The sequence below is a fragment of the Oppia nitens genome, unplaced genomic scaffold (assembly GCF_028296485.1).
Source record: "Oppia nitens isolate AA-2021 unplaced genomic scaffold, nextdenovo-longstitch-racon4-pilon3 scaffold4_pilon_pilon_pilon, whole genome shotgun sequence".
Lineage (NCBI taxonomy): Eukaryota > Metazoa > Arthropoda > Arachnida > Sarcoptiformes > Oppiidae > Oppia > Oppia nitens.
Window position 1 is genome coordinate 1,472,296 of NW_026533232.1, and position 24,832 is coordinate 1,497,127.

Consider the following 24,832-nt stretch of genomic DNA (forward strand, 5'->3'; position numbering starts at 1 on the left):
TTAATAATAATATAATAATAATTATGTTTTCTACTGTATTTTGATTTGTCGCTATTATATATTATTTTCATTAAACTATTTTATTATATAAATATATTATTTTAAATACAGTACTAGTATATTAAATGATTAAATAAGTCATCATTTTTTTAATAAATACTAAAATTATTTCATACAAATTAGAATACACTTGAAATAGTTTTTTAATCGTTTAAATAATGTATACCGTATTATACAATAATATTTATAATTATAATAGATTTAATAGATAATAATATAATAATTAACATTGAATTCTATAAGTCATATTATAAATCAATAATTAAATCATATTAATAATTATAATAATATCAACGACTTTATGGTACGGCTGTCTGTATGTGTTGGAGTTATTGATGTATTTTTTTAAATTAAATACATGTGTAGCGTTTGAGTGATAAATATTTGGATTCAGTTCGGTATTAATTAAGAAAATTAATGTTTATTTAGTGATAATCAAGTGTACAGAAAATGGTATACAATGTGTATTCTAATGGACTACTAGTGGGCGGAAAGGGATATCAGTTTGTGTTAATGTCGGTGCTGTATGTCATGTGACAACAGGTATATGTGTGTGTGTATGTGATATAACAGATGAGATAATAATAGGTAAACCCCATAGTACTCCCTCCCGAGTGCTTAACGATATATAAATATATACAATAAAAAGTTAATTAAAAATATCGGTAATCTGGACGTGAATTGATTCGAACGCGACGTCCAGAACGCGTAGTAGTTTCAGCCGGTGTCTGATATGATTGACTAGTGGTGTCCTGTTGTTGACTTGTGTCCGGTGTCTCGAGATATGCAGGTTTTAATCGATCAATAGTTACAGTTGACTGTCGGCCTCTGATCTCTATAGTGAATGTCTTGTCTGTTCTAGAGATGACACGATAGGGTCCGTCATATGGCGACTGCAGTGGTCGACGTACTGTATCATTACGTAGAAAAACATGAGAACAGTTTTTGAGATCATTGAAAACAAAAGGAGTATTGTTTCCTTGTCGCAGAACAGGTGTAGGTCTGAGATCACGCATTTGTTGTCTGAATCGTGAGACGAAATCCGATGTGTCTACTGTGTTGTCATCAGTGTTGATGAAGAATTCGCCGGGTAGTCGGAGGTGTTGTCCGTATACCAGTTCGGCTGCAGTAGCATTAATGTCTTCTTTGTATGCATTTCTGATACCGAGTAATACAATGGGTAACTCTTCGGTCCAGTTTTCATTTTGTCGACACTTGAGTGATGCCTTGAGTTGTCGGTGAAATCGCTCAACTAAACCATTGGCGGACGGATGAAAAGCAGTTGTCCTGATTCGAGTGGTACCGAGCATTGAACTCAGCGCTTTGAATAGATGTGACTCGAATTGGCGTCCTTGATCTGTAGTAATACGTAGTGGTACACCAAATCGTGAGATCCAACCACATAACAATGTTTTAGTGACTGTTTCTGCCGTTATGTCTGGCATTGGGATAGCTTCTGGCCAACGAGTGAATCGGTCAATAATTGTCAAAATGTATGTCTGGCCGTTAGATGTTGGTAGAGGTCCGACAATATCGATGTGTATGTGTTCAAATCGTGTGGTCGGCTGAGTGAACGTACCCAATGGTGATGACACATGTCTTGTAATTTTGTTTCGCTGACATTGCAAACAATTTCTAACAAATGATTTGCAGTCAGTGTCGATGTTTGGCCACACAAAAGATTTCTTAACCAAACGTGTTGTCGACTTAATGCTTGGATGTGACAAACTATGTTGAGAACTGATGGCAATTGTGCGGAAAGATTTTGTAACAAATGGTCTGACATTATCTGTTGAGACATCACACCAGAGTTTGGTATGAGTGTAGGGAACCGTCAGCTTCTTGAGTGTCAACGTTGTCGGAGACTGCAGATATGTCTTGAGTTCGGCATCAGTTTCTTGCTCTGCGGCGAGAGCCTTAAAATCGATACTAGCTTCCAGTGGTTCAATACGGGAAAGTGTGTCAGCAGGTATGTTGTCACGACCGGAGATGTGTTGTATATCTGTTGTAAATTGAGAAATATAATCTAAATGTCTTAGTTGTCTAGGCGATGCTTTCTCTGGGTTTTGTTTTAAGGCAAAAGTCAGTGGCTTGTGATCTGTAAATAGTGTGAATTGGCGGCCTTCCAGAAGATATTTGAATTTCTTCACTGAAGAGTACGCGGCCAGTAGTTCGCGATCATATGCTGACCACTTGAGTTGACTGTCCGACAATTTACGAGAAAAGAAAGCCAGTGGTTGCCAATTGTTGTCAACCAATTGTTGAACAGATGCACCAATTGCTGTGTTTGAGGCGTCCACCATAAGTGATAGTTTTGCATCAGATACTGGATGTGCTAACAGTGTTGCGTCAGCGACTGCCTGTTTCAATGTATTAAAAGCATCGGTAGCTTCTGGTGTCCACTGAATGGCTTCTGTTTTGTTTGCCGAAAGATATGAGTTGAGAGGTGCTTGAACTGCTGCTGCACACGGTATGAAACGTCGGTAAAAGTTGACGAGTCCAAGAAATCTGCGTAACTCTTGAGTGTTAGTCGGCTGTGGAAACGATTGAATTGCAACGACTTTCTCTTCTTGAGGTCGGGTACCTTTTGCGTCGACAATATATCCGAGAAATGGGACTTCAGAGGCACCGAATACACACTTAGCGGCGTTGATCACCACTCCATAGTCTTGGAGTCGAGTGAACAATAGCTTTAAATGTTGTTGATGTTCGGCTTCAGAGTGAGAGGCGATGAGTATGTCATCAATATATGCGTAACAGAAGTCTAGTCCACGGATTACTTCGTCTATAAATCGTTGAAATGTTTGGGCGGCGTTGCACAGACCAAATGACATGAATTTAAATTCAAAGAGTCCAAAAGGTGTTGTAACTGCAGTCTTACAGATATCTTCAGTATCAATCGGTATGTGATGGTATGCTTTGACTAAATCTATTGTTGAAAATACTGTACGACCTGCTAAATTGTGTGCAAAATCTTCGATATGTGGTACAGGATAGCGATCTGGTACTGTACGTGCATTGAGTTGTCTATAGTCACCGCACGGTCTCCATTCATTGTTTTTCTTGGGCACCATATGTAACGGTGACGACCAGTTACTGGAAGACGACTGTATAATATCTTGAGATAACATATGCTCGAACTCTTGTCGTGCAATACGTAATTTGTCTGGTGTTAGTCGTCGAGGTTTTGAATAAATAGGAGGTCCATCGGTGGTAAGGATATGATGAACAGTTGAGTGTTTGATTGGCCGGAGAGTAGGAGATGGTCGTGTGATGTCTGAAAATTCATTTAATAATTGGTGGTACAGTGTGTTGCCATAAATAGTTTTGATGGCCGGAATGTCGACAACTTTGATGTGTCCAACACTTGAGAGACCAGTTGTACTATCGATGAGACGCTTGTTGCGAAGGTCTGGCAGAACACCAAAATAAGCAATAAAATCGGCACCAATTATGGGATGAGAGACATCGGCGACAATGAAACGCCAATTGAATACACGGCGGAGATTCAAGTCAAGTGACAGAGTGTATGAGCCGTACGTCTTGATTGCTGTGCCGTTTGCAGCGTAGAGTTGATAGTCTTCGACTGTTCGGCGTTTAAGCAATTTGGCCGGAAAGACACAAATGTCTGCACCGGTGTCGACAAGAAATGAAACTTTAGATGACTTGTCGGTAACAAATAGACGACGACTTGTTGTATGGGAATCAGTTGTCGTCATTATTGACTCCCCGACTCGTTTCCCTGTTGATGATTACACGGTTGATTACATTTGCGGGCCTTATCACCGAACTTGAAGTGATACCAACACTTGCCGTCACGTTGTCGTGAATTTGATCGATCACGGGATCTGTTACGAGATTTTGAACGTCCGCGATCTCTGGCCACTAATTGCTTGACTTGTTTAGTCAACTCTTCAATTTGTTTGTCTTTTGTAGACACAGAGTTGACGGCCGACGGATACTGCTCGTTGAGTTGGTCGGCAATGCGTGCCAGTGAGTCCAAGTCGACAGTTGTAACTGTTAGTATCTTCTGTGCATCGGTTGGCAATCGAGACATCCATATGTTTTTCAGTACATCGTCTGTGATTGAAGTGCCGGCCAGTGAACGGAGTTTACGCAACAGCTGTGATGGCGTTCGGTCTCCGAGTTCTTCGCTGTGCAGTAGTTGTTGTAATCGTTTGTTGTTAGACACCGATAGTCTGTCGATGAGTGCCTTTTTGATGGCCTCATACTTGTTGGCCGTTGGTGGAGACGATACGATATCCTGGACTTCGTTGAACACTGTTTCGGTAAGTGAGGTCACGACATGACTGTATTTAGTGTCATCATTGGTCACACGAGCGATCGCAAACTGAGCTTCGAGTTGTATGAACCAAAACGTCGGGTTGTTTGTCCAGAAAGGCGGCGGTTTAACAGATATGTGGTGTACATCGGCTGTTGTCGCACTTGTGTTGACTGTATCGTCGGGCATTTTGATGGACAGACGGCACTTGTGGTCACTAAATAATTATCACGTCCGGGTCACCAATTTGTAGCGTTTGAGTGATAAATATTTGGATTCAGTTCGGTATTAATTAAGAAAATTAATGTTTATTTAGTGATAATCAAGTGTACAGAAAATGGTATACAATGTGTATTCTAATGGACTACTAGTGGGCGGAAAGGGATATCAGTTTGTGTTAATGTCGGTGCTGTATGTCATGTGACAACAGGTATATGTGTGTGTGTATGTGATATAACAGATGAGATAATAATAGGTAAACCCCATACATGTTTACGGATTAAACTCATTGTCGGATAAGTAATGTCATCACTAACTGCTGTAAACATATCTAATTTTTTATAAATTAACATTTAAACTAAATGTTTATTTGTTTGCTTAGGCGGCGAGTTTGCCGTCGGGAATACAACTGTCCGCGTGAATCGGATGCCGGTTCTGCATCCGCCACAGTCTGATGATTGGTTGACTAAGTATTGATTAATTGATTGACCTACCGATTCATTGCTATACTGTCTATGCATATGTCTATGTGGACAATAGGACCGGTATTTATATATATATATACTGTATATATCTATTCAAAATGGTATTAACAACTCGGAATGACTGACCTATCTATCGGAAACGGATCCGATGTTTGTCTGTTTTTAATAGAACTAACTGTTTGATTGTTTGCTTAGGCGGCGAGTTTGCCACTGAATACAACGGTCCGCGTGAATCGGACGGCATTGTCAAATATATGCGATCTCTCTCTCTCTCTCTCTCTCTCTATCTATCTATCTATCTATCTATCTATCTATCTATCTATCTATCTATCTATACAAAAATAAAAATGAAATCAGTATTAGATTAGAAAAATAAATTTAAAACAAATAATTTTATTATTTTTTGGGCAACGCTTACCTTAGAGAGGGCTTCGTTTTTTATATTGTTTGCGCGTGCATTACAACACTGTATTAAATGTATTAATAATACTATTTGCACCTAAAATCACTTAATTGTATTCACATTAGAAATAGAAATATATAAATCATAATATGACTCGACACCACCCATACTTAACAAACTACTATCTAACCCCACCCACCCGACCACCACTTCCTAACCTCTCACACCCTACCCCACTCACCCCCACAAACTAACCCAAATGTAAAGATAAGTTTAATGCTTTTATATTATACTTTAAAAACAATATAAAAAACGAAGCCCTCTATGGTAAGTAATGGCGAGATTTGCCAAAAATAAAAGAGCAAATGTACGCAAATCTATGCAAGAGATGCTTCTGGAAGTGGAGGCCGTACGTGGACTACAGCACCCAAACATAACGCGTATCGAAAAAGTGCTTCACGTGAGAGACCCTCTAAGGTAAGTAATACCATTTTTTGGTAGTTTCCCTAAATTACACTATAGTATAGTAGTTGAAAACAATTTTTTATTGATTATAGACAGCCAGTAGAAAATTAATTGCCCCAAACCCACCCCCACCCACTTCCTAACCTCACACCAATCCCATTTTAATCGATATAATTAACTAATATTAAAACTATTAGAAATCCTCTGTAATATATATTTTTATGTTTTTTTAAAAAAAAAATAATAATATTTATTTAATTCAAAAAATAAAGTTTTTAAAAAAATTGAAAGTATATATTGATTAGAAAAAAAAGAAGAAAGAGAAAGGACTGTTAGTTTTTTTATTAGTTGACATATCGGCAAAAAAAATGAGCACAAACTTTGGCAAAAACTATAAGTGGACGGAAAGGGATAGGATTACGTGGGAAACAGATATCGACAAAAAAGATAACTACGAGTATGACTACGAAGAGCCGATAGTCGATCCAAGATATTACGACTATCTTAAAGGATACAGCGATTTGCCGCACAGATCACTGGCCGATCGGTTAAGACACAAAAAACCGACAATTTATGGCCGATCCAGAGAGGGTCGTCGATTGTATGGACCGGCAAATATTTCCGATTTAGGAATGCCTACAAACTTTAACTTTAAGCGCGAATGGATAGCAGACAAACTACTCATTGAAGAGGCATTGAACGTAGAATTTAAACAGCTGTTGGGTGAGGGAGCTTTTGGTCAGGTTTGGCGAGTCCGGGTGGTCGCCAATAGAACTCATTATGCGGCTAAAGTACTGGAGCTTAGGCGATTTGCCACAGATAAAAATGCAAACGTACGCGAATCTATGAAACAGATGCTTCTGGAAGTGGATGCCGTACGTGGTCTACAGCACCCAAACCTAACGCGTATCGAAATTGTACTGCACGTGAGGGACGCGGTCACCGATTTTCCGTCGGCTTTTGTAGTCATATTTATGGAGCTGTGCGATGGTTCACTCGAAGACGAGATATACTATCGACCGAATCATCAAATGACTGAACGGGAAGCCCGCGATTGGTTTTTTCAGATTATTGGCGCTTTGAAGTATTTGCACGAAAATCGTGTGGCCCATATGGACATCAAGCCGGAGAACATACTTGTTCAAAAGCAGCCGCAAGCAGTGTACAAGTTGGCCGACTTGGGATTGGCGCTGACCTTTCAGCCTAACGAACCAATGCTAACCAATGACAGACTGCTCGGAACTCCCGGTTTTCTGGCCCCGGAATTGGTATATCAGGACGCGTTGTCCATACGCAAGCTGTTGGGTATGTCTAATCGGCACAAAGCAACCGTATGTGATGTCTATTCTCTAGGCATAACACTGGCCGTTTCATTAGGCGGCGCCTCCCGATTTTCCCACTATTTGAATCCTCAACACGGGATGACACTGAATCTGAACGCATATATGAGAGACACACTCCTCAGACCGGACGGTAGATTCAGTGAAACGGATGACGTTATTACACTGTTGAAAGGTATGTGTGCAGTGAATCCGGCAAATAGATTCACCATTGATCAGGTATTTCAACACAATTGGATCTCTCAATGGTATTGATATATATGGGGAACAACAACAAAACAAAAAGGAAATAAAATCAGTATTAGATTAGAAAAATAAATTCAAAACAAAACAAAAACATATTATTTATTTATTTTTTAGTTTTCCAGAAATTACATTACAGTTTAGTAATTAAAAACAATTTTTTCTATTGATATTTTTTGATGATATTAGTTTTAACATTGTTTACTCATCGACTGGCAAACAATCGTTTGACAAACACCACCTGAACCACTGCCGACACTGTAATGACCAAACACTGGACAAGCGACCAATAGTGGACATACGAGTTGTTACTTTTGATTAGTAACCAATCGGCATACCTGTCCCGTTGCATACGTTCAACGTGATGTTTCATTTGATTGATTCTGGTCTCTACCGTTTCCATAATATCCGACATATTGTACAACTTATCCAATGGTTCACTGATAGCCTGAACAAACTTTTCCCAAGTGGCCGCCCTAAAGCCCCACACCGACACACTTACCATTTTAGTATCAAACATATAGTCTGTGTTAGTAACACAAAAACTATAGATACCTGAGTATATATTTATATATGTAATTTTTATAGGTTTACCTATTAATTTACTATTAATTTATAGAGCATATATGGATACAGACCGGGATCCGTTATGTCATGTTTGGAAAAGTCGATACGAGTGCTACCGTTTTCACTGATTAATAGTTGCTGATCATCGGGTGGACCATTGATTGTATAACTGATGGTTAGTTCATCGCCACTCAGGGCAATCATCGATACGTGAACATCAAAATCAACGTCAAAGTGCTGATAGTAACAGTCCCGTTGTCCTGGTTTGACCTGTACTTTGAACTCGGTGTCAATACCAACCATTGCATTTTGATGGCTAAATTGCCAACAATTTGTTTGACAATAATTTTTAGACACAATTATGATTATTATTAAATTGAATATCAGTTTATACATTGTATTTTTTTAATAGATATAATAAACTATTATTAAAACTATTAGTAATACTTAACAATAATATTGATTGATATTGTAATTATTAATTAAATAATATTGTATTTTATAATATATATTGATAAATACTGTACTGTAAAATAATACTTTAATTTTTTTATAAGTTAAATATAAAGTTTCATTTAAGAGTTTTGAATATCAAATTAAATAATTTTATTTCAAAATAATATCAACTATTTTGATAAATTATTATATTATATTTGTCTATATAAATTTTTTAGTAATAACTTGATTAAATAATTAATAATTAATAATTAAAATCATTATTATACAGAATAGTTAATTAATTAATAATATTGAAAACACAATTCACACGTGATATTTGAAATTTTTTAATTTTTTAAAATTAATGTTTTTTGTTAATTTTATTATCTAATAGGGAGATAAATAGTTTAACTGACAAACAAATATAAGATCACATTTTTGTTGTAGAATTTATCTAAAAACTTATTGTATTAGTTTATATATTGAATATCCCATATCTATGAGCGAAATAGTGGGTGTCTTTCTGGCTCTGGTAGCACTGGTAGTCGGTATTCCCATTGGAGTATGGATTGAGTTGAACAGCAAAGTTAGCGATCATCACTATTGGCAAGTCTTTTCGGATCAGATGCACGACATGTTTGTGGCCATTGGCCATCTGTTTGAGGCTATGGAAGCCAATGCCAAAAATGCTTGATTACGATATGTCGTCCACCCTCACCCTCCCTCCCTCCCCCAATAGCACAGATGCTAAATGATTGAGAAAAAAGTTATTATTAGTTTCATAAAAAAAATATTTAGTTTGTGAATATCAACTATATTTAGTACTTCTATTTTTAAAAAACTAATAATAAAACAAAAATTTGTGAATTATTTTATTGTAAAAAACAATTTGATTAATACATTAAATAAAGTGTTTTAATTCATCCAAAAATAATCCTATATTTGTATTAGTATAATAATTTTTTTTTGACAATAAGTAGTGAATGAAATAATTAATTTTAGTTTATACATATAGTTTTTTGTATTTCTAATAGTAATATATGATAAGTTAACAAACGAAAAAACAAAATTAATAAAATAAATGGTTTTCAATAAATAAATCATAAAAATAATATGATTTAATATTAAAGTTGAAATCTAGATAATAATAATTAATTGTAATATTAGCTAATTAATCAATTTTATAATTATTAATAAATAAAATTATAATACTTTAGATTTCATAAGTATAATAGTGTGTTAGCTAATACTGTAAATTAAACGATGATTAGGCAACAAAAATATTATCAATAGGTCTCATGTGTTTTTCCCATATTATTCATAAGTACCTATTATTATTATTATTAAGCAATTTGAAAGCAATAACTAATTGAAAATTATCTAATTTTTTGTTTTTGTTTTTATTATTTTGATAAACTATTACCTAAAAAATAAGAAACAGATTTAATGTATAATAAAAAAAAATCATATAAATATAGAGAGATTTGAATTAAAAAATTATACTTCAAATAATTATTACTTTTTTGTTATTAAAAAAAGTTTATTAAGTTTATTAGGTAAGTTTTATAAAAATAATAATAATTAGTATATATGCTTAATATATGCTTATTATTAATTATATTTATTAATAATAAGTTTAACAAATATATTTAATTATTAATTATATTTTTAAATTTTAGATTATTCAACAACAAAAACAATGAATGGTTTACTAGTTTGCAGTTTATTACTATCGATGATAGTTATGATCAAAATAGACCTCACAAACGGTGAGTGCTGTTATGTGGCTTTGAAATGCAAAGAGGATTCAAAATCAGTGGAAAGGTGTTGGGACTGTACAGAAGCCAGTTATTATTGCGGTGTCGGTAAATGTAATGTTGTTGGCTGCAATTGCGATGGTGGGTGCCGTAAAGGCGACTCAACTATGTGGTGCTGGAATGTGGTGTCGGGATGTACGAAAAAACATCTCTACCAACAACTACTGATATCATCGGCTCCCGGAAGCAACCGACAATTAGATGCCCAGTATGTGTTCAATAGTATCGACACCGATGGTAACGGTAAAGTGACTGTAGATGAGCTCAATGCCTATGTGGCCGTTAAACAGACAGCCGATGGTCGCAACGTTGCCGAAGAGTTCAACCGAATGGATAAAAATATGGACGGATTTCTAACTGTCGATGAAATTGATGGTTAAACTAATGTTATAATTTATGTCTATATATATGTAATATTTTATTAATTATTTTTTAAATATTTATTTAATTGTATTACCGTAATAGTATTTATTATTAATAATAAAAAATTTGCAAACATAATTAAAATAATTGTGTATTTTTTTAATAATTATTTTATATAATAAAACTATTTTAAATTAACTTTTCAATTAGTTTGATTAAAATCTATTCATTTAGTACTTATATTTAAAAAAATTACATATGATTGTGTAATTATCAACAATTTTTTTTAAATATATAATTCAATAGTATTTTTTATCACCTGTTTATTGTATTACTGTATACTTAATATCTGTTTACAAATATCTTATTTAATACTTCAAAGTTTTTTAATAAATCAATAATGATTACACACTACTAACCTTTGTACTAAAATTAAAGACTATTTTATTGATATATATTTTATATACATGTATACTAAAAAAATCAGTATCATATACTTTAAAACAAATGTATATACTGTGAATATTAAAATTATAAAAAATTATTCATTATACTCTCTATAAGTTATAAGTATTCATTAAATATAGCAATAGTTTTATAAAAAAATAAAAATAAAACACTACTTTAAAACAAATTTTTAGTTAAAAAACAAATTGCAATATTAATATTTACAACAAAAAAAAAGTGTAGCTATAATTTATATATAAAATACAATAATAATTAATGAATAAAAATACATTTCAAACAACAAAAAGTTTGGCAAATAAAAATTAGTGCAAAAATAAAAGACATTTTTAAATAATAAACAGCATTTTGAGAGAAAAATAATATCAATACAATTGATAACTAAAGATAATAATAATATTAATAAGACAAACAACTAAAGAAAAAATAAAATTAATCTAAATTTTAGACAACAGTGGTATCATTATCATCAATTTTGCTAACAATAAACCAATCGGTCGGTACTATCAGGTCCTGGCCTACGGTCACCGATATAGACATTTGTTGTTCGAGTGCCCGATACAGGTCATCCATGGATTGTACCCGAAATCGGTTGACATGAGTTATAATGTTGTACTTTGCAAGGTTTCGTCTATCATAAAATATATATATATATATAAAATAAAACATTAACAATGTGATTGAAAATCGGGTGACAAAAAAAAATCATATATTACACAGAGGGATCTCGTTGGCCAAAAACTTCGGCCACCAAAATGCCGCAATAGTCGGGCAATAGTTCGGGCGGTACGCCGTTTTGTTCGAAAAACTGCCGGTTCTGCGGATCGTACCAATAGACCAGTAGTCCAAAGTTCAGTGCTCGTTGCGTCAAATAATAGTTAATATATACTTTTTTTTGGGGGGGGGGAAGGGGAGGGAGAGTGGACATAATTATTATTAATACAATTATCTTTCTTTCAACACAAACAATAATCAATAAATCATACATACTTTCAATTGATTCTATATTAAGACAGACATTTACCGTCGGCTGAAATTGGACAATATTAACGCCAATGACCCGGCCATCCATGTCCACAACACTGGTTCCGCCGTCGCCCGCTCGAACACTTGCCGTATGCTGTATAAGAGTGTGAAGTTGATCGTCAATAGCATTGGGACAGTTGGGTATCTCCCATTTGTCACGTTTCGGATTATTGATAATGCCTTCGGAGACATAGTTATAGACACCGGCAATAATGTTGCCGACAGTCATCACCGGTTCGCCTACACGTAACTCTGTGTCTACAATATTACGTTTGTATATCACTGGCCAGTCATCTCTAGTTTCGCTAAGCTGTATGACAGCCAAATTGAATTCAGGTGTACGCATAGTTACTCGTCCTCTGTGCTCCTGTCCATCGGATGTACGCACCGATACATCGGTTAGGTTTTCCACTGTATTGCATGTGGTTATTACAATACCAGACGACCGCATTATACAACCCGATCCCCAAATATAGGGCGGACCGTCATAGTTTTCGGTAAACAGCGAATGATCGGTGTTGGTTACGTAGGCCCTGATCGACACAAACGGTTTGAACCAGTCGATGCTGAACGGCTCTACCGGTTGGCCATTCGATAGGAAAGCGTATCTCATGAATAGGGCTGACAGTGATGATAGTGGTCTCCATTGAGATTGACTATTATTTATAGACACTGGTGTTGATCGTTGTTGTTGTTGTCGCTGCTGCTGTCGTCTACTTGTTGTCCATTGTTGTTCACATAGATGTCTGGTAGCAATCAATGATACCAGTGCTGCTGTACAGCTGTTTAATTTTTTTTTATTAAAATCAATTAGTATTTTTCATGATTAATATTAATACAGTATTAATATACCAAATTTTAAAATACAGTACCTGTTATTAAATGACAGTCTAAACATAACAGTGTGTTTTAACAGTTTACAATCAATCAATCAATGCAAATGATATAAAATAAAACTATTTGATGAAATTAATTGACTAGTAATCAGTAAAAAACGGGATTATAAACGGTTGTGTTTTTAACTGTTGTTTAAAAAAAATAAATGACAGTTAAAATTGGTTTTATGAAAAAAAACCAAACATTAAATGTTTGACTAATTATTACATTATTACAACACACGTGCATTGAATTTAATTTTATTATTTATTTTGTATATACTGTATATATAATTAACTTTATAAAATATACACTAATTTAGTTATATTTACTAAATTAGTTGTTGTCTCGCTATACTTATATACACATTTCTATTGTATATAAATTTAGGTTATTTTTAAATTATATAATAGTATAACAATATAGACTGATTTAATATATCTTTCTATAATATAACTTTAAAACAAAATCAATCAATAATTTTTTTGAATAATATTATTTGATTTGATTTATTATTTACAGTAATAAAAAACAGTTGTATTGAGTTTTTCATCATTGAATTATTATTAGTTTGAATTTTTTTTGGGTCACAATTTTTTTTGGTCATCGATTATCTCATTTGATGTATTATTGTTGTTGTGGTTTATTAACTGACAATTTGTTGTCGTATTTGATGATAATCGCTGTCCGACTAATGATCATCGACTTGTCTTACGGTGATATCTGCGACGACGGTATCATCGACTCGATTACCCAAATGAAAAACGGGTCGATTGCCATATTTCGTGACCAACTGGTCTGGTTGTTGGACATCAATAGCGGCAATAAACAACAACTGTTCGGTCCGTTTTATGAATCGCTGATATTTGGCGACGAGTTTACTGGTCGTATTGAATCGGCTGTAACCATACAACAACACGCGTCGATTCCCGATTTTGTCGGCACCGGTGTCTACTTGAATGAAACACATTTTATGACATACAGAAACTTTTTTCGCTATACTATAGAATGGGGTGGACTAACATATATGCCGCACAAAGGTCTCAGATCGTCAATGGGTGCCGAAAACCAAACCATTTCCGAATGGATGGCCAGCAAATCGCTGGCCGCTTATTTCGATCCCGTCGATCGGCGGACAAAGTTTGTACTACAATCGCGTCAAGTAATTGGTTTTCACTTTGAGTTGGGCGTCGAGTTTGAACGCCCATCGGTGTCCACACTCGAAGACGAGTTGGCTAAGTTTGGTGTCGTCAACGATAGTATTGAATTTGTGGCCGCGTTTACCACACAGACTACCGACAAAAACAGCAGCGGTAGCGGCGGTGGTGGTAGTGGTGTTGGCAAAGGACACGAGTTGTTGATCTTCAATGGCAACAAATACTGTCGGATAAAGATTAGTCCGAGTGGTCAGAAACCAGTTATAGGCCAGTCGTGTAAAAAACAATGGCTATCGACCAAAAAGTTTTTGAAATGTGATAGCTATGTAAAAAAGTCACTAATCCCTAACAGATCGGCCGATGCTCAGGACAACAATACCATAACTATTAACGTCAGTCCAACAACAAGTAATAATAATACTGAAAACAACAACAATAAACCAAATAGTGGTCAACCATTGGGCGGACAGACTATGGCAATGATGACGACGACAACTATTTCATTATTGTTGTTGACATTCATTATAACATATATTTCTCATTGATTTTTCTCAATTATTTAGTATACAATTAGTTAATTTTTAATTTTTTTTATTAATATTTTAATCTAAATTTTGATAAATTGTCTATCAATTGTTATAATATCAATATTTGCTAATATTAATAAAATATTACTATCTGTTTAACAATAAAAACTTTTTATAATTTCTAATATTCATATACAGTATTATAAAAATTAAAATTATTTTATATTACTGTAATATTTTTAAAGCATTATTAATTAACAATATATAATAGAAGATTTTTAGAAAATTATTGTAAATAACATAATTAATTACTTGTTATAACAGTAGCCTAGATAGTAATAAAAAATAGAAAATTATATATAATATTTTTTACATAAATTTATTTTTTTTAAAAAAATAATACCCCGAATGCACATAATGGATGTGGCAATGGTGTTGTATAATACCATTGATTAGATTTATAATCATATATTTCAACCGTATCCAATCTCGTTTCTTTAAACAAAACAAAATATTAAATATATTATTAACAATAATTTAATTAATAAAAATATATAAATCTATATATTATATGATATATATACATTACCATTATAGCCACCAATAGCATATAGATTGTCATAGAAAACAAGCAATTTGAATTCCCGTCTAACATGTAACATTGATGCTGAAAATTTTTTTTTTTTAATTAAAATATTAAATCAAAAAAAAATTAATTATTATTATTTTAGCATTTTATATAGAAAATGGGTTTTAAACCAATTGGTGTCCATTGATTTGTAATTGGATCAAATGATTCGCATGAGTTTAGATAATTACTATCATAACCGCCGCACACATATATTTTGCCCATAAATGATGCACCCGATGCATACCATCTAAATTGTTTTTTTTGTATTGTAATATGTTTTTTTTAAAAAAAAACATTAAAAAATTTAATTAATTATTTGTTTTTTAATCTATACAATTTTTTCTATATATAACAAATAAAATGTTTAATATAAATGTTTTCAAAATTGAAATAAATAGTCAATATATCATAGTTGTTAAAATAGTTTTTTTTTTAAATAAAACTAACCTTTTAGATTTCATATTATCCATAGAAGTCCATTGTTGTGTTTTTGTATCGTATCTTTCCATTGAATTTAAATTATCATTATTTTTATTTTGACCTCCAATAGCATATAGATAGCCGTCGTGTACTACCAGTGCTAAACCAGATCTTTCTGTAGTCATTGGTGTAGCAAAATACCAGATATCGGTATTTTGCGTATAATATTCACAAGATTTAAAACTGACTTCTGGAAATTTTGTTTTTTAGAAATATTTATTTTAATCATTCAAATTAATTAACTAAATCATTTGGTTTGTATAATTAGAGATTTACACATTACTAGATCATGTTAAATATAATTATTAAATAAGTAAAATAATAAAAAAAATTATTTACCATTTTGTCCACCGCATACATAAATTGTATTATCAATTACTGCAGCATCAAATGAACTATAACAAATTAATTATGAAATTAATTATTAGGTAAAAAAATACAAAATATATGATAAATCTAAAAAATTACTGTCTTATTGTTCTCATCGGTGCAATTGATTTCCATTTATTTGTCTGTATATCAAACATTTCTACACTGTCTAAAACTTTTTCCTTTAGCAAGTTCAAATTAATTATTCAAAAAAATGTTAAAAACAACAATAATTATTATGCTTATTTATCACATCATACATTTAGACCTCCCATTGCAAACAATTTTCTATCATAATAAACCATGCCTAACCATTTTCGTTGAATGGACATGGATTGTATAGATTGCCAAACATCTGAATGTATGGTATATTTAAAACATTTTGAATCCCATAATAAATCATCTGTAGTTCCATCACATATATAAATAAAACTTTCCAATAAATTTTGTTGTAACTAATAAAAAATAAATAAATAAATAATTAGTCAAATTATAATGTTTAGTATTAGTATAATTATTATTAGTTACATTTAAAGCGTCTACATTATTATTATTATTATTATTATTATTATTATTATTATTATAGCAAATAATAGCATTTAAAATGATTAAATTATAAATTGAAAACATATTTTTTTGTTTCAAGTTTTATTAACTATAAAAAAATATTTTAATAATTTAATTATTGAATAATAACAATTTGAATGTAACATTAGCAAAAATAAAAAAAAAACTAAATTATTATTTTTATAATATCAATTTATTATTATTATTATTATTATTGTAAAATGATATTTTAATCAATTTGATTATATTTATTTTTTTATATAAAAATATTTATTAAAAACATTTAATATCAATAATAACTAAAGTTCAAGTGTTAATTAATTAGTTAATTAATTTTATTATTTGATATAAATATATGTAATTGATTATTTTTATATTTTAAGTATTTTTAATAATTAATTTTTTAAAAAATATTCTAATATTACGTTAATTGCATTATCTACTATACAAATGTTAATCTAGTAATTAATTACTTAATTAATAAAGTTATAAATTATTTAATTAATTTACAGTATATTTTCTATTCAAAAAATACATTCATATACTCTATAATATTATATATTGTATTAAATAATCGAAATATGCCGAACGGATCGGCCGGTGCTAAAGATAACAGTGCCGTGACTTTAGGCCAGTCCAACAATTGGTGATTAATACATTTACAATATGCTATCAGTTATAATTAAAAAATATTGTTTAAAAATTTCTAATAAATATTTTATTATATACTAATTTGTATTTAGTAAAAATTATAATATTAGTATTATTTGGCATAAATAAATATCTAATCAACCATGATAAATAAACTTTTTAAAAAAAACAATGCTATTTATTATGAAATATATGATAATATTTTTTTTTTGACAATATTTAGATTAATAATAATAATAGTAAAAATAAAAAATCCAACTAAAATATCTAGTTAAATTAAGTAACAAATAGTAAATTATTGCAAAATATAAAAATAAATGTAGTGTATATTATAAGCATAGATAAATTAAATAAATAAAAAATTAAGATTATAAAATTAATTTTGATTCAAAAGTATATTAGATATTGTTTATACAATAAGTACAGGCATATTATTATTTACTATATAATTATTTACAGTGGTTGACTATGATTGCAATTTTGATCCCAAACCACCAAAATTCAATCGTTTCCAAAATGATAATTGATTTGCATTGGGCACAGTAGGCAACTCTGGTACTGATGGCAACTGTTGATTACCGGTACCTGTGCTACTACCGGTACTGCCAATAGGTAACTCTAGTTTAGGTCTCTCTAATATCTCGCTTTCAGTATCATTGGATCCATCATCATTACCATCCTGTCCATCGGCATTAGTGACATTCTTATCATTTTGTCGGCGGCGGCGCCTATACCAAATCCATAGGGCAATCAAAAACAGTATGATCGCTACAACTATGGGAACCCAGGCCCATGTCCACGGATTGACACTTTTGCCACCTGGTTCTTTGTATTTGCACAGATAGGTACCATCAGAGCTTTCCTCATAGTTCGTATCGCATTTGCATTTTCTGAGTTTACCATCAGTAGGACAGTGCCGATAATAATCACCGTTTGACATACACTCGGAATTTGATTCGCAATTTTTAAATCGACACTTTTTTTCATCGTTAGTCTGGTCGTTATCATCGTCTGTGACAGGATAGTAGTCGGGTGCACAAAAACAACGGGTTTCAATACACACTTTGTTGTTGGTAGGACTGCACTCCAGGGAACAGGTATCGTTAATCCAACCGCGCACTCGTCTCGATAGTATAGTTTCAGTTGTGTATTCATGGGAAATGTCTACTGGTTTACAATTAATAGTACCGTATAGTATCAATGTTAAAACTATTGGTACTGATATAATGAATATCTAATAGATACATGTTTACAACAAAAAAAACTTAATTAAGTTTTTTGTATGTTTATAAATCATATATTATTATATTATTATTATTAATAATTATAACTATTAGTATTAAAATATAGAAATAATATTTCATAGTAATTTTTTATGGTATATTAAAATTGAATTTATATATTCAATAAAATATTTATATTATATATACTGTATATACCGTATATTTAAAATTATTAACAAAATAAAAATATTTTTTCCCCTTATTGTTTATTCATGTCAATTGTTTTCATAACTATTTATACATTTGTCCTTTTATTTTAATATAATAAATTTACAGTATTTTATCAAACTTGATAAATAGTTTATTAGCGTGTTTACAATTTAAGCATTATCACATTTTTATTTATTTACAATACAGTATATTCAGGGTTTATAATATTATTATAATATTTATAAAAAAAACAAATTAATTATTTCACTATTTAAATGTCATAAGTATTGCAAATTTATTTCAAAGAAAAGAAAGTGATTTTGTTATTTATCGGAATTTTTTTTTGTTAATTTAGATATTTTTTATATTTATAGATAATTTTTTTATAAATATTTTCATTCAATTATCATGAATAATGTGTTTTTAATCAATTATCTCTAATTTTTTTTTTAAATAATACTATAACTTCAAAACCAAATTCATTATTATAGACCTTGATTTAAAGTCAATCAAATTATTTTTTATTGTAATAAATCCTATTGTAAACAATAAAAATAATTTATTGTAAACATGATAAATGTTAACAACAACGAAAAAATTGACAATTGTATGCAGCAATAAAATAATTAATATAATACTTAAACAATAACAATAACAATAATAATAATAATAATAATAATAATAATAATATTTATATTTATAACATTACTTAATGTTACCGATGATAATAATAGTAAATTATTTTATAACAACGTGTATATTTGTTATGAACTTATAAGTTCATATAGTATAATTATCATTTATCAAAAAGTATTGTTTTTATTACAATGTTTTGAAAAATTACAAATAATAATAAAGTAAAAGTTGGAAACAACACAGAAAATTTTTTGACAAAAAATATAAATAAATTATAATTATAACATAAATAAATATAAAATTATATTTTATAGTTTACTGAAAAAATTTAAACATCAAATTTATAAAATATAAATTGCAACAATTTATCATTAAATGATTTAAGTTAAATAATAAAATTTAGTTGTAATATAAATATTTTCAAATTATTATAAAATTAGCATACATAATTTACTGTATATATTGCATTTCAAATGCTATTATACTTGTATAATACTTATACAGTATTAATGATAATGATAGTCTATGAATGTCATAAATGATTAAATGTTAGCAAATATATACAGTATATCTATATAAATAGATTAACAGAATAAAGTGTAAAAAATTAATTTCAAAACAATAACACACAATATATATAATAAAAGATAATTATTATTGTTATGAACTTTATATCAGTTAATACTATAGTAGACTAGAATATATTGTAATTAAAAAAATATATTGAAATATTGTTTTGTTTGCTATTATGAAATAATTGTTATTTTATTGTTATTATTATTATTTTAGATTAAAATATTACTTTAATATTTGTTTGTTTCAACTTTTTTAAAAAACATGTCAAATATCATGACATCGCTGAGTGGTTATAGTAATTGCGACAAAATAGCTCAACATTTGATAGAAACTATAAAACTATTTTACGTGTTTGACGACTGTCGCGGTCCAAACCTGTTGTTTGTTACCAATGACGACAAAGTCTACGCTCTGGGATCCAATCAATACGGGTCGCTAGGTTTGGGTCACAAACAACAGATCGTTGAACCGGTATGTGTGCCTGAGCTCAGTGGCCAACAGATACAACAGTTTGTCAACGGCTCGACATTTGCTATGGCCATTACCGGCAATCATCAGGTATTTGGTTGGGGACTCAACAGTTTAGGACAGTTGGCCCGGAATCGTACAGAACCTACTGTTTATCTAAAACCCGATAAAGTTATCTTTCCCGAAGACAGCGCGTCAATAGTTCAGTTAAGTTGCGGCCAATCGCATGTACTGGCATTGACAACCGATGGAAATGTATACGCGTGGGGTAGTAACAATAGAGGACAGTTAGGTTGCGGACTGTCAATGAAAGTAACAACAATATCGGATAAGCCAATCAAAGTTTCGTTTAGACTCGACAACGATCTCAATATCAATTTGATTTATTGTACACAAATGTCTTCCTTCGCCATAACCGGCGGCGTCGGCGACGGTAAGGGTCGGGTATATAGTTGGGGTGACAATAATTATCATCAATTAGGACATAGACACGAGTCATCGTTGGCCAGACCTAAGTTGATAAAAAAGTTAAAACACGTTCACTGTGTTTGCTACTCGTGGTCGGCGGGTGTCACCTATTTTCTGACCAAACGAGGAAAGTTGTATTATTGTGGTGGAGGTAGTAAGGAAGTCAACGGTTCACTATCGGTGGTATCGGTGATACATCCAAAATTGATCAAATCTAATCTAGCTGGTTCATCATTGAAATTTTCTACCATGTACCATTTACAATCGTATCAACGTCAAGAGTCGTTCATAAATCTAGTGACGGATAATAAAATTTATTGTCTAATAAATGGTACGGATATTTCAGAAACCGATTTCAATAATATCCGGGATTATTATAGACAAAGATGTCGTATGACTTTTGAAACTTACAAATACGTACATAATTATGATAATCATGAAAATAATAATAATAATAATAATAATACTAATAAATTAAATGTCAAATTAATTGATGATCTATTTGTCGATATTGTCAAACTGGGTGAGGGAGCATTTGGACAGGTATTTAAAGTTAGACAAAAATCAGATAACCGTCCGTTTGCTATCAAAACTATTTTGTTAGAAGGTATGTACAGTATGTAGTTATTTCACTGGATATTAATGTTGAAAATTACAAATTAATTATCTTTTTTTTAAAAATTAAAATATTTATCAATAATTTTAATTAAAAAAAAAAGATTTTTCCGATGAAACCAAACAAAAGGCATTACAAGAAGCTCAGGGGTTGGCAAATGTCAAATCCAAATACGTTGTCGACTACCGAAACTCGTGGATTGAAGACAATCAGCTGTACATTCAGATGGAGTATTGTAGTACAACTCTTGCAGATCTACTGCAAATGAGATCAAACATATTCAACAGATCCAGTGATCAAACCATGGATTCGCTGGAGTTTTATATGTCGTGCGAATTGTTTAAGGAAGTACTCGAATGTGTCCATTATATACAACATGAAAATATCATTCATCGGGATCTTAAACCAGAAAATTTTTTGTTTGCCGACATTCATCAACAACTATCGGCACAATATCTCCGATTGGGTGACTTTGGTATAGCTATCGAAGCTAACAGTTTACAGATAGCAGCCGGTACTCCCAAATATATGGCACCGGAAATTAGTAGGGGTTTGAAAGCTACACTAAAATCGGATATCTATAGTGTAGGCTGTATTGGTCAGGACTTGTTTGATATATGTCTGACTGAGTATGTATTTGTAGTGAATTATAATAATTAATATATTTATTTAAATTACAATAATTTTTAAAAAAAAATATTTAATTAATTTAAAAAAATAGTTCAAATCGTATTGGAAAATACAAGGATCACCAGTTGTGCAGTTATTTTCTAGAACTTAATAAACATTTGTCACAAATGGTTGTACAGGTGCCTAAAAAACGGCCGGAGCTCAAGACAGTTTTGGAAATGCATGAAAAATGGTCACCCGATAATGTTTTTGTTAAAAATGATGATAACTTTTCCAATAGATTAGATACTATTGAACAGTTAGATAGTGGAGGTCTATGCTATGAGTATTTAATAGATAAGCTACAACTAATTGATAACGACACTAATAATATTAATAATAATAATAATAATAATAAATTTGATATAATTATGGGTAATTTATTTCAACGTTTGGTCAATAAAATCAAATAAATTTTTATAGTAATACTAAATGTTTTTTTAAAATTTATTAATTATGATATATTTATACTATAAAATTACTTATATTATTAAAAAGCGTTTAATTATTGTAAAAAAATCAGTATTACTTGATGGACAATAAATAATTTCCGTACAATAAAAATACTAAAATGTTTAGTGGTATAACTTTCCTATCTTTGATATAAAAAACTAAATATTGATTAAATAAAAAAACTTTTAAAAACTCACACAATTTGTGACATATATTTAGCCTATTTTTGTTTTCGGCCTAAATTGCAATTAGCGGACAAATTATTGTAATATTTGTTTCGGACAGTAATTGTCTGCGCATTGCTGTCCACTATTGACAGCACTGTTGGTCTTTAGGTATTTACTGTGTGTGTGTGAGAGAGAGAGAGACCAAAAATATGATAATTTATATCATATTTAGTGCCATAAAAAATTATTTAGACTAGTATTCACACAGTTTTATAATATTTAAAGTTAAACATTATATTGAATAGTATAATACTAAACAACAATAAATATTTTGTCTTCTTTTGACTATTTTTTTTATTAAAAGCTAATTAATCCGCAAATATTAACACTCATTACATATTGTAGATATAATATAGTTATAATGTATATATATATTGTGTAAATACGATACTATGTTCACAGATACTGTAGGTATATAAATAGTTATCAAAAATTGGATTCATCTAAATTGATACCTAACTGTTGGATACTATTGGCAAAGACAGTCAACACTGGCGCCAACTCCTGATACCACGGATGACGTATGAGTGGTACGGCTTCGAGTACAGTGTTCAGGTCCTGCAGATATTGGATGCACACTGGACGACGATTTTGAAGTTCCGACTGTTGAGGTTTATGCGGATTTACCGGTAAGGCCAACACCTTAGCCAGAAGTAGCCACAACGATCGGGTCTTAAAACGAAAAGTGTTAGTAAATGCGGCCACAAAACCGAGTCCGACGGCCAAATGTAGGCTAATTAATATACTTGTGTTGGCTGTAGGCTGTGAGAGACGCAATAGTCTCAGCTCACGGATCCATTGAATCGACATTTTCTCGTAGTACTGCCGATACTGGCGTTTGATCATCTGTTTGGTCTCTTCAACTGTTCCGGCAATACGTTGACACTCGTCATCGTAGATAATACTATCGACAAGTATACTGTCCAAAGCTGCCCACATTGTGTCGATTGTACGAAACATTGGTACCCAACCGGGTTTGCACAATAAAAACTGTTTGTTAGACTTGATTAGTGCCTCCGTCTCCAGTGATGCCATTTTGCTGAGAAATTTGTTAGCAATGCAGACAATGGCAAAGCACTGGGCTTTTACCAAATAGTAGACCAAATAGTCTAAGATGTCGACACTGTATTCGTAGGCTGTGGCAGACAATTCAATAATGATTGGTAGCATATGGTTGTCAAATATTTGTCGACTATTTTGGCGGACATTTTCGATATTAATGCCAATCCAGTTGACTATACGTAGAAACTTTGTCCTCTGGTCACCCTGGTAGTTCCACCAGTGATACAGTTTGTTGTATTCACCGATCACTGACTGTTCAATTTGGATGATATTGAGTAGCGGATTGGTTTCGTGCGCCGGTTTTCGCCAATAGTTACCGTAAAAGGCATTAAAATTGGTATTCAATTGGTTGATATCGACTACAAACAGTCGATTCTGATAGATATCCCGGTAATGGTGTTCAATATATCCGAAGTCAAATATTTTATCAAAAACAATAGACGGCTCACTCCTATCATTGATATCTCTAAAATCGTTATAGCTTTCCATAGACACAATTGTTTGCCTCTGCCATTCGTAGGCCATATGATATATGCGCAACATATAGACAATCATTAGCTGGTGTTCCATGTGTTGGACACCGTTAGCTAACAACTGTTGTCCAATTAGCTGATAGGTCATCCATTGAGCCGGTTGTACATTAGTTAAATGATTTTCAAACAATTGATCCAAATAAAGGCAATGTTGTACCGCTAGTACAGCCTCGATGTCACTCTCGAGCTTTGTCGGCACCAATGACTCTGTCCAGCCGTTAAATCGATAGATTGTACAGAATATGTTCAACAATGGCGAC

General features: G+C 31.6%; 7 protein-coding genes across 11 annotated transcripts; 3 read left to right on the forward strand and 4 right to left on the reverse strand.

Annotated features, from left to right (window-relative positions):
* Window positions 1-3,778: 3,778 nt before the first annotated feature.
* On the reverse strand, window positions 3,779-4,531 carry LOC128960063 (uncharacterized). Its single transcript, XM_054306133.1, has one exon. It carries the CDS (start codon window positions 4,529-4,531, stop codon window positions 3,779-3,781), a length of 753 nt encoding a protein of 250 aa, XP_054162108.1.
* A 275-nt stretch (window positions 4,532-4,806) lies between these two features.
* On the forward strand, window positions 4,807-7,752 carry LOC128960447 (death-associated protein kinase 3-like). 5 transcript variants are annotated; one of them, XM_054306533.1, is made up of 4 exons: window positions 4,817-4,882; window positions 4,944-5,926; window positions 6,206-7,429; window positions 7,687-7,752. In XM_054306533.1, the coding sequence occupies exons 3-4, from the start codon at window positions 6,283-6,285 to the stop codon at window positions 7,740-7,742; spliced, it is 1,203 nt and encodes a 400-aa protein (XP_054162508.1). In that variant the 5' UTR covers window positions 4,817-4,882; window positions 4,944-5,926; window positions 6,206-6,282; the 3' UTR covers window positions 7,743-7,752. The 5 variants fall into 5 exon arrangements, with proteins under 5 accessions (XP_054162507.1, XP_054162508.1, XP_054162510.1 ...); XM_054306535.1 differs by lacking the exon at window positions 7,687-7,752 and having other exon boundaries at window positions 6,206-7,219; window positions 7,268-7,573; XM_054306531.1 differs by lacking the exon at window positions 7,687-7,752 and having other exon boundaries at window positions 4,944-5,106; window positions 5,242-5,926; window positions 6,206-7,573.
* On the reverse strand, window positions 7,703-8,483 carry LOC128960463 (transmembrane emp24 domain-containing protein 6-like). Its single transcript, XM_054306553.1, has 2 exons — window positions 8,136-8,483; window positions 7,703-8,052 (listed from the first exon to the last, which is right to left on the reverse strand). Exons 1-2 carry the CDS (start codon window positions 8,458-8,460, stop codon window positions 7,703-7,705), a joined length of 675 nt encoding a protein of 224 aa, XP_054162528.1. The 5' UTR covers window positions 8,461-8,483.
* Window positions 8,484-10,001: 1,518 nt separating this feature from the next.
* LOC128959948 (uncharacterized) lies at window positions 10,002-10,779 on the forward strand. Its single transcript, XM_054305988.1, has 2 exons — window positions 10,002-10,058; window positions 10,182-10,779. Exon 2 carries the CDS (start codon window positions 10,202-10,204, stop codon window positions 10,697-10,699), a length of 498 nt encoding a protein of 165 aa, XP_054161963.1. The 5' UTR covers window positions 10,002-10,058; window positions 10,182-10,201; the 3' UTR covers window positions 10,700-10,779.
* Window positions 10,780-11,591: 812 nt separating this feature from the next.
* On the reverse strand, window positions 11,592-13,210 carry LOC128960069 (serine protease HTR4-like). Its single transcript, XM_054306139.1, has 4 exons — window positions 13,046-13,210; window positions 12,138-12,955; window positions 11,864-12,035; window positions 11,592-11,778 (listed from the first exon to the last, which is right to left on the reverse strand). Exons 1-4 carry the CDS (start codon window positions 13,069-13,071, stop codon window positions 11,592-11,594), a joined length of 1,203 nt encoding a protein of 400 aa, XP_054162114.1. The 5' UTR covers window positions 13,072-13,210.
* A 1,827-nt stretch (window positions 13,211-15,037) lies between these two features.
* LOC128960073 (kelch-like protein 20) lies at window positions 15,038-16,649 on the reverse strand. Its single transcript, XM_054306144.1, has 8 exons — window positions 16,474-16,649; window positions 16,313-16,395; window positions 16,184-16,239; window positions 15,812-16,034; window positions 15,493-15,611; window positions 15,323-15,400; window positions 15,137-15,228; window positions 15,038-15,061 (listed from the first exon to the last, which is right to left on the reverse strand). The coding sequence occupies exons 1-8, from the start codon at window positions 16,543-16,545 to the stop codon at window positions 15,038-15,040; spliced, it is 747 nt and encodes a 248-aa protein (XP_054162119.1). The 5' UTR covers window positions 16,546-16,649.
* A 3,674-nt stretch (window positions 16,650-20,323) lies between these two features.
* On the forward strand, window positions 20,324-22,991 carry LOC128960075 (uncharacterized). Its single transcript, XM_054306146.1, has 5 exons — window positions 20,324-21,447; window positions 21,541-21,619; window positions 21,732-22,257; window positions 22,350-22,583; window positions 22,970-22,991. Exons 1-5 carry the CDS (start codon window positions 20,338-20,340, stop codon window positions 22,989-22,991), a joined length of 1,971 nt encoding a protein of 656 aa, XP_054162121.1. The 5' UTR covers window positions 20,324-20,337.
* The last annotated feature ends 1,841 nt before the right edge of the window (window positions 22,992-24,832 follow it).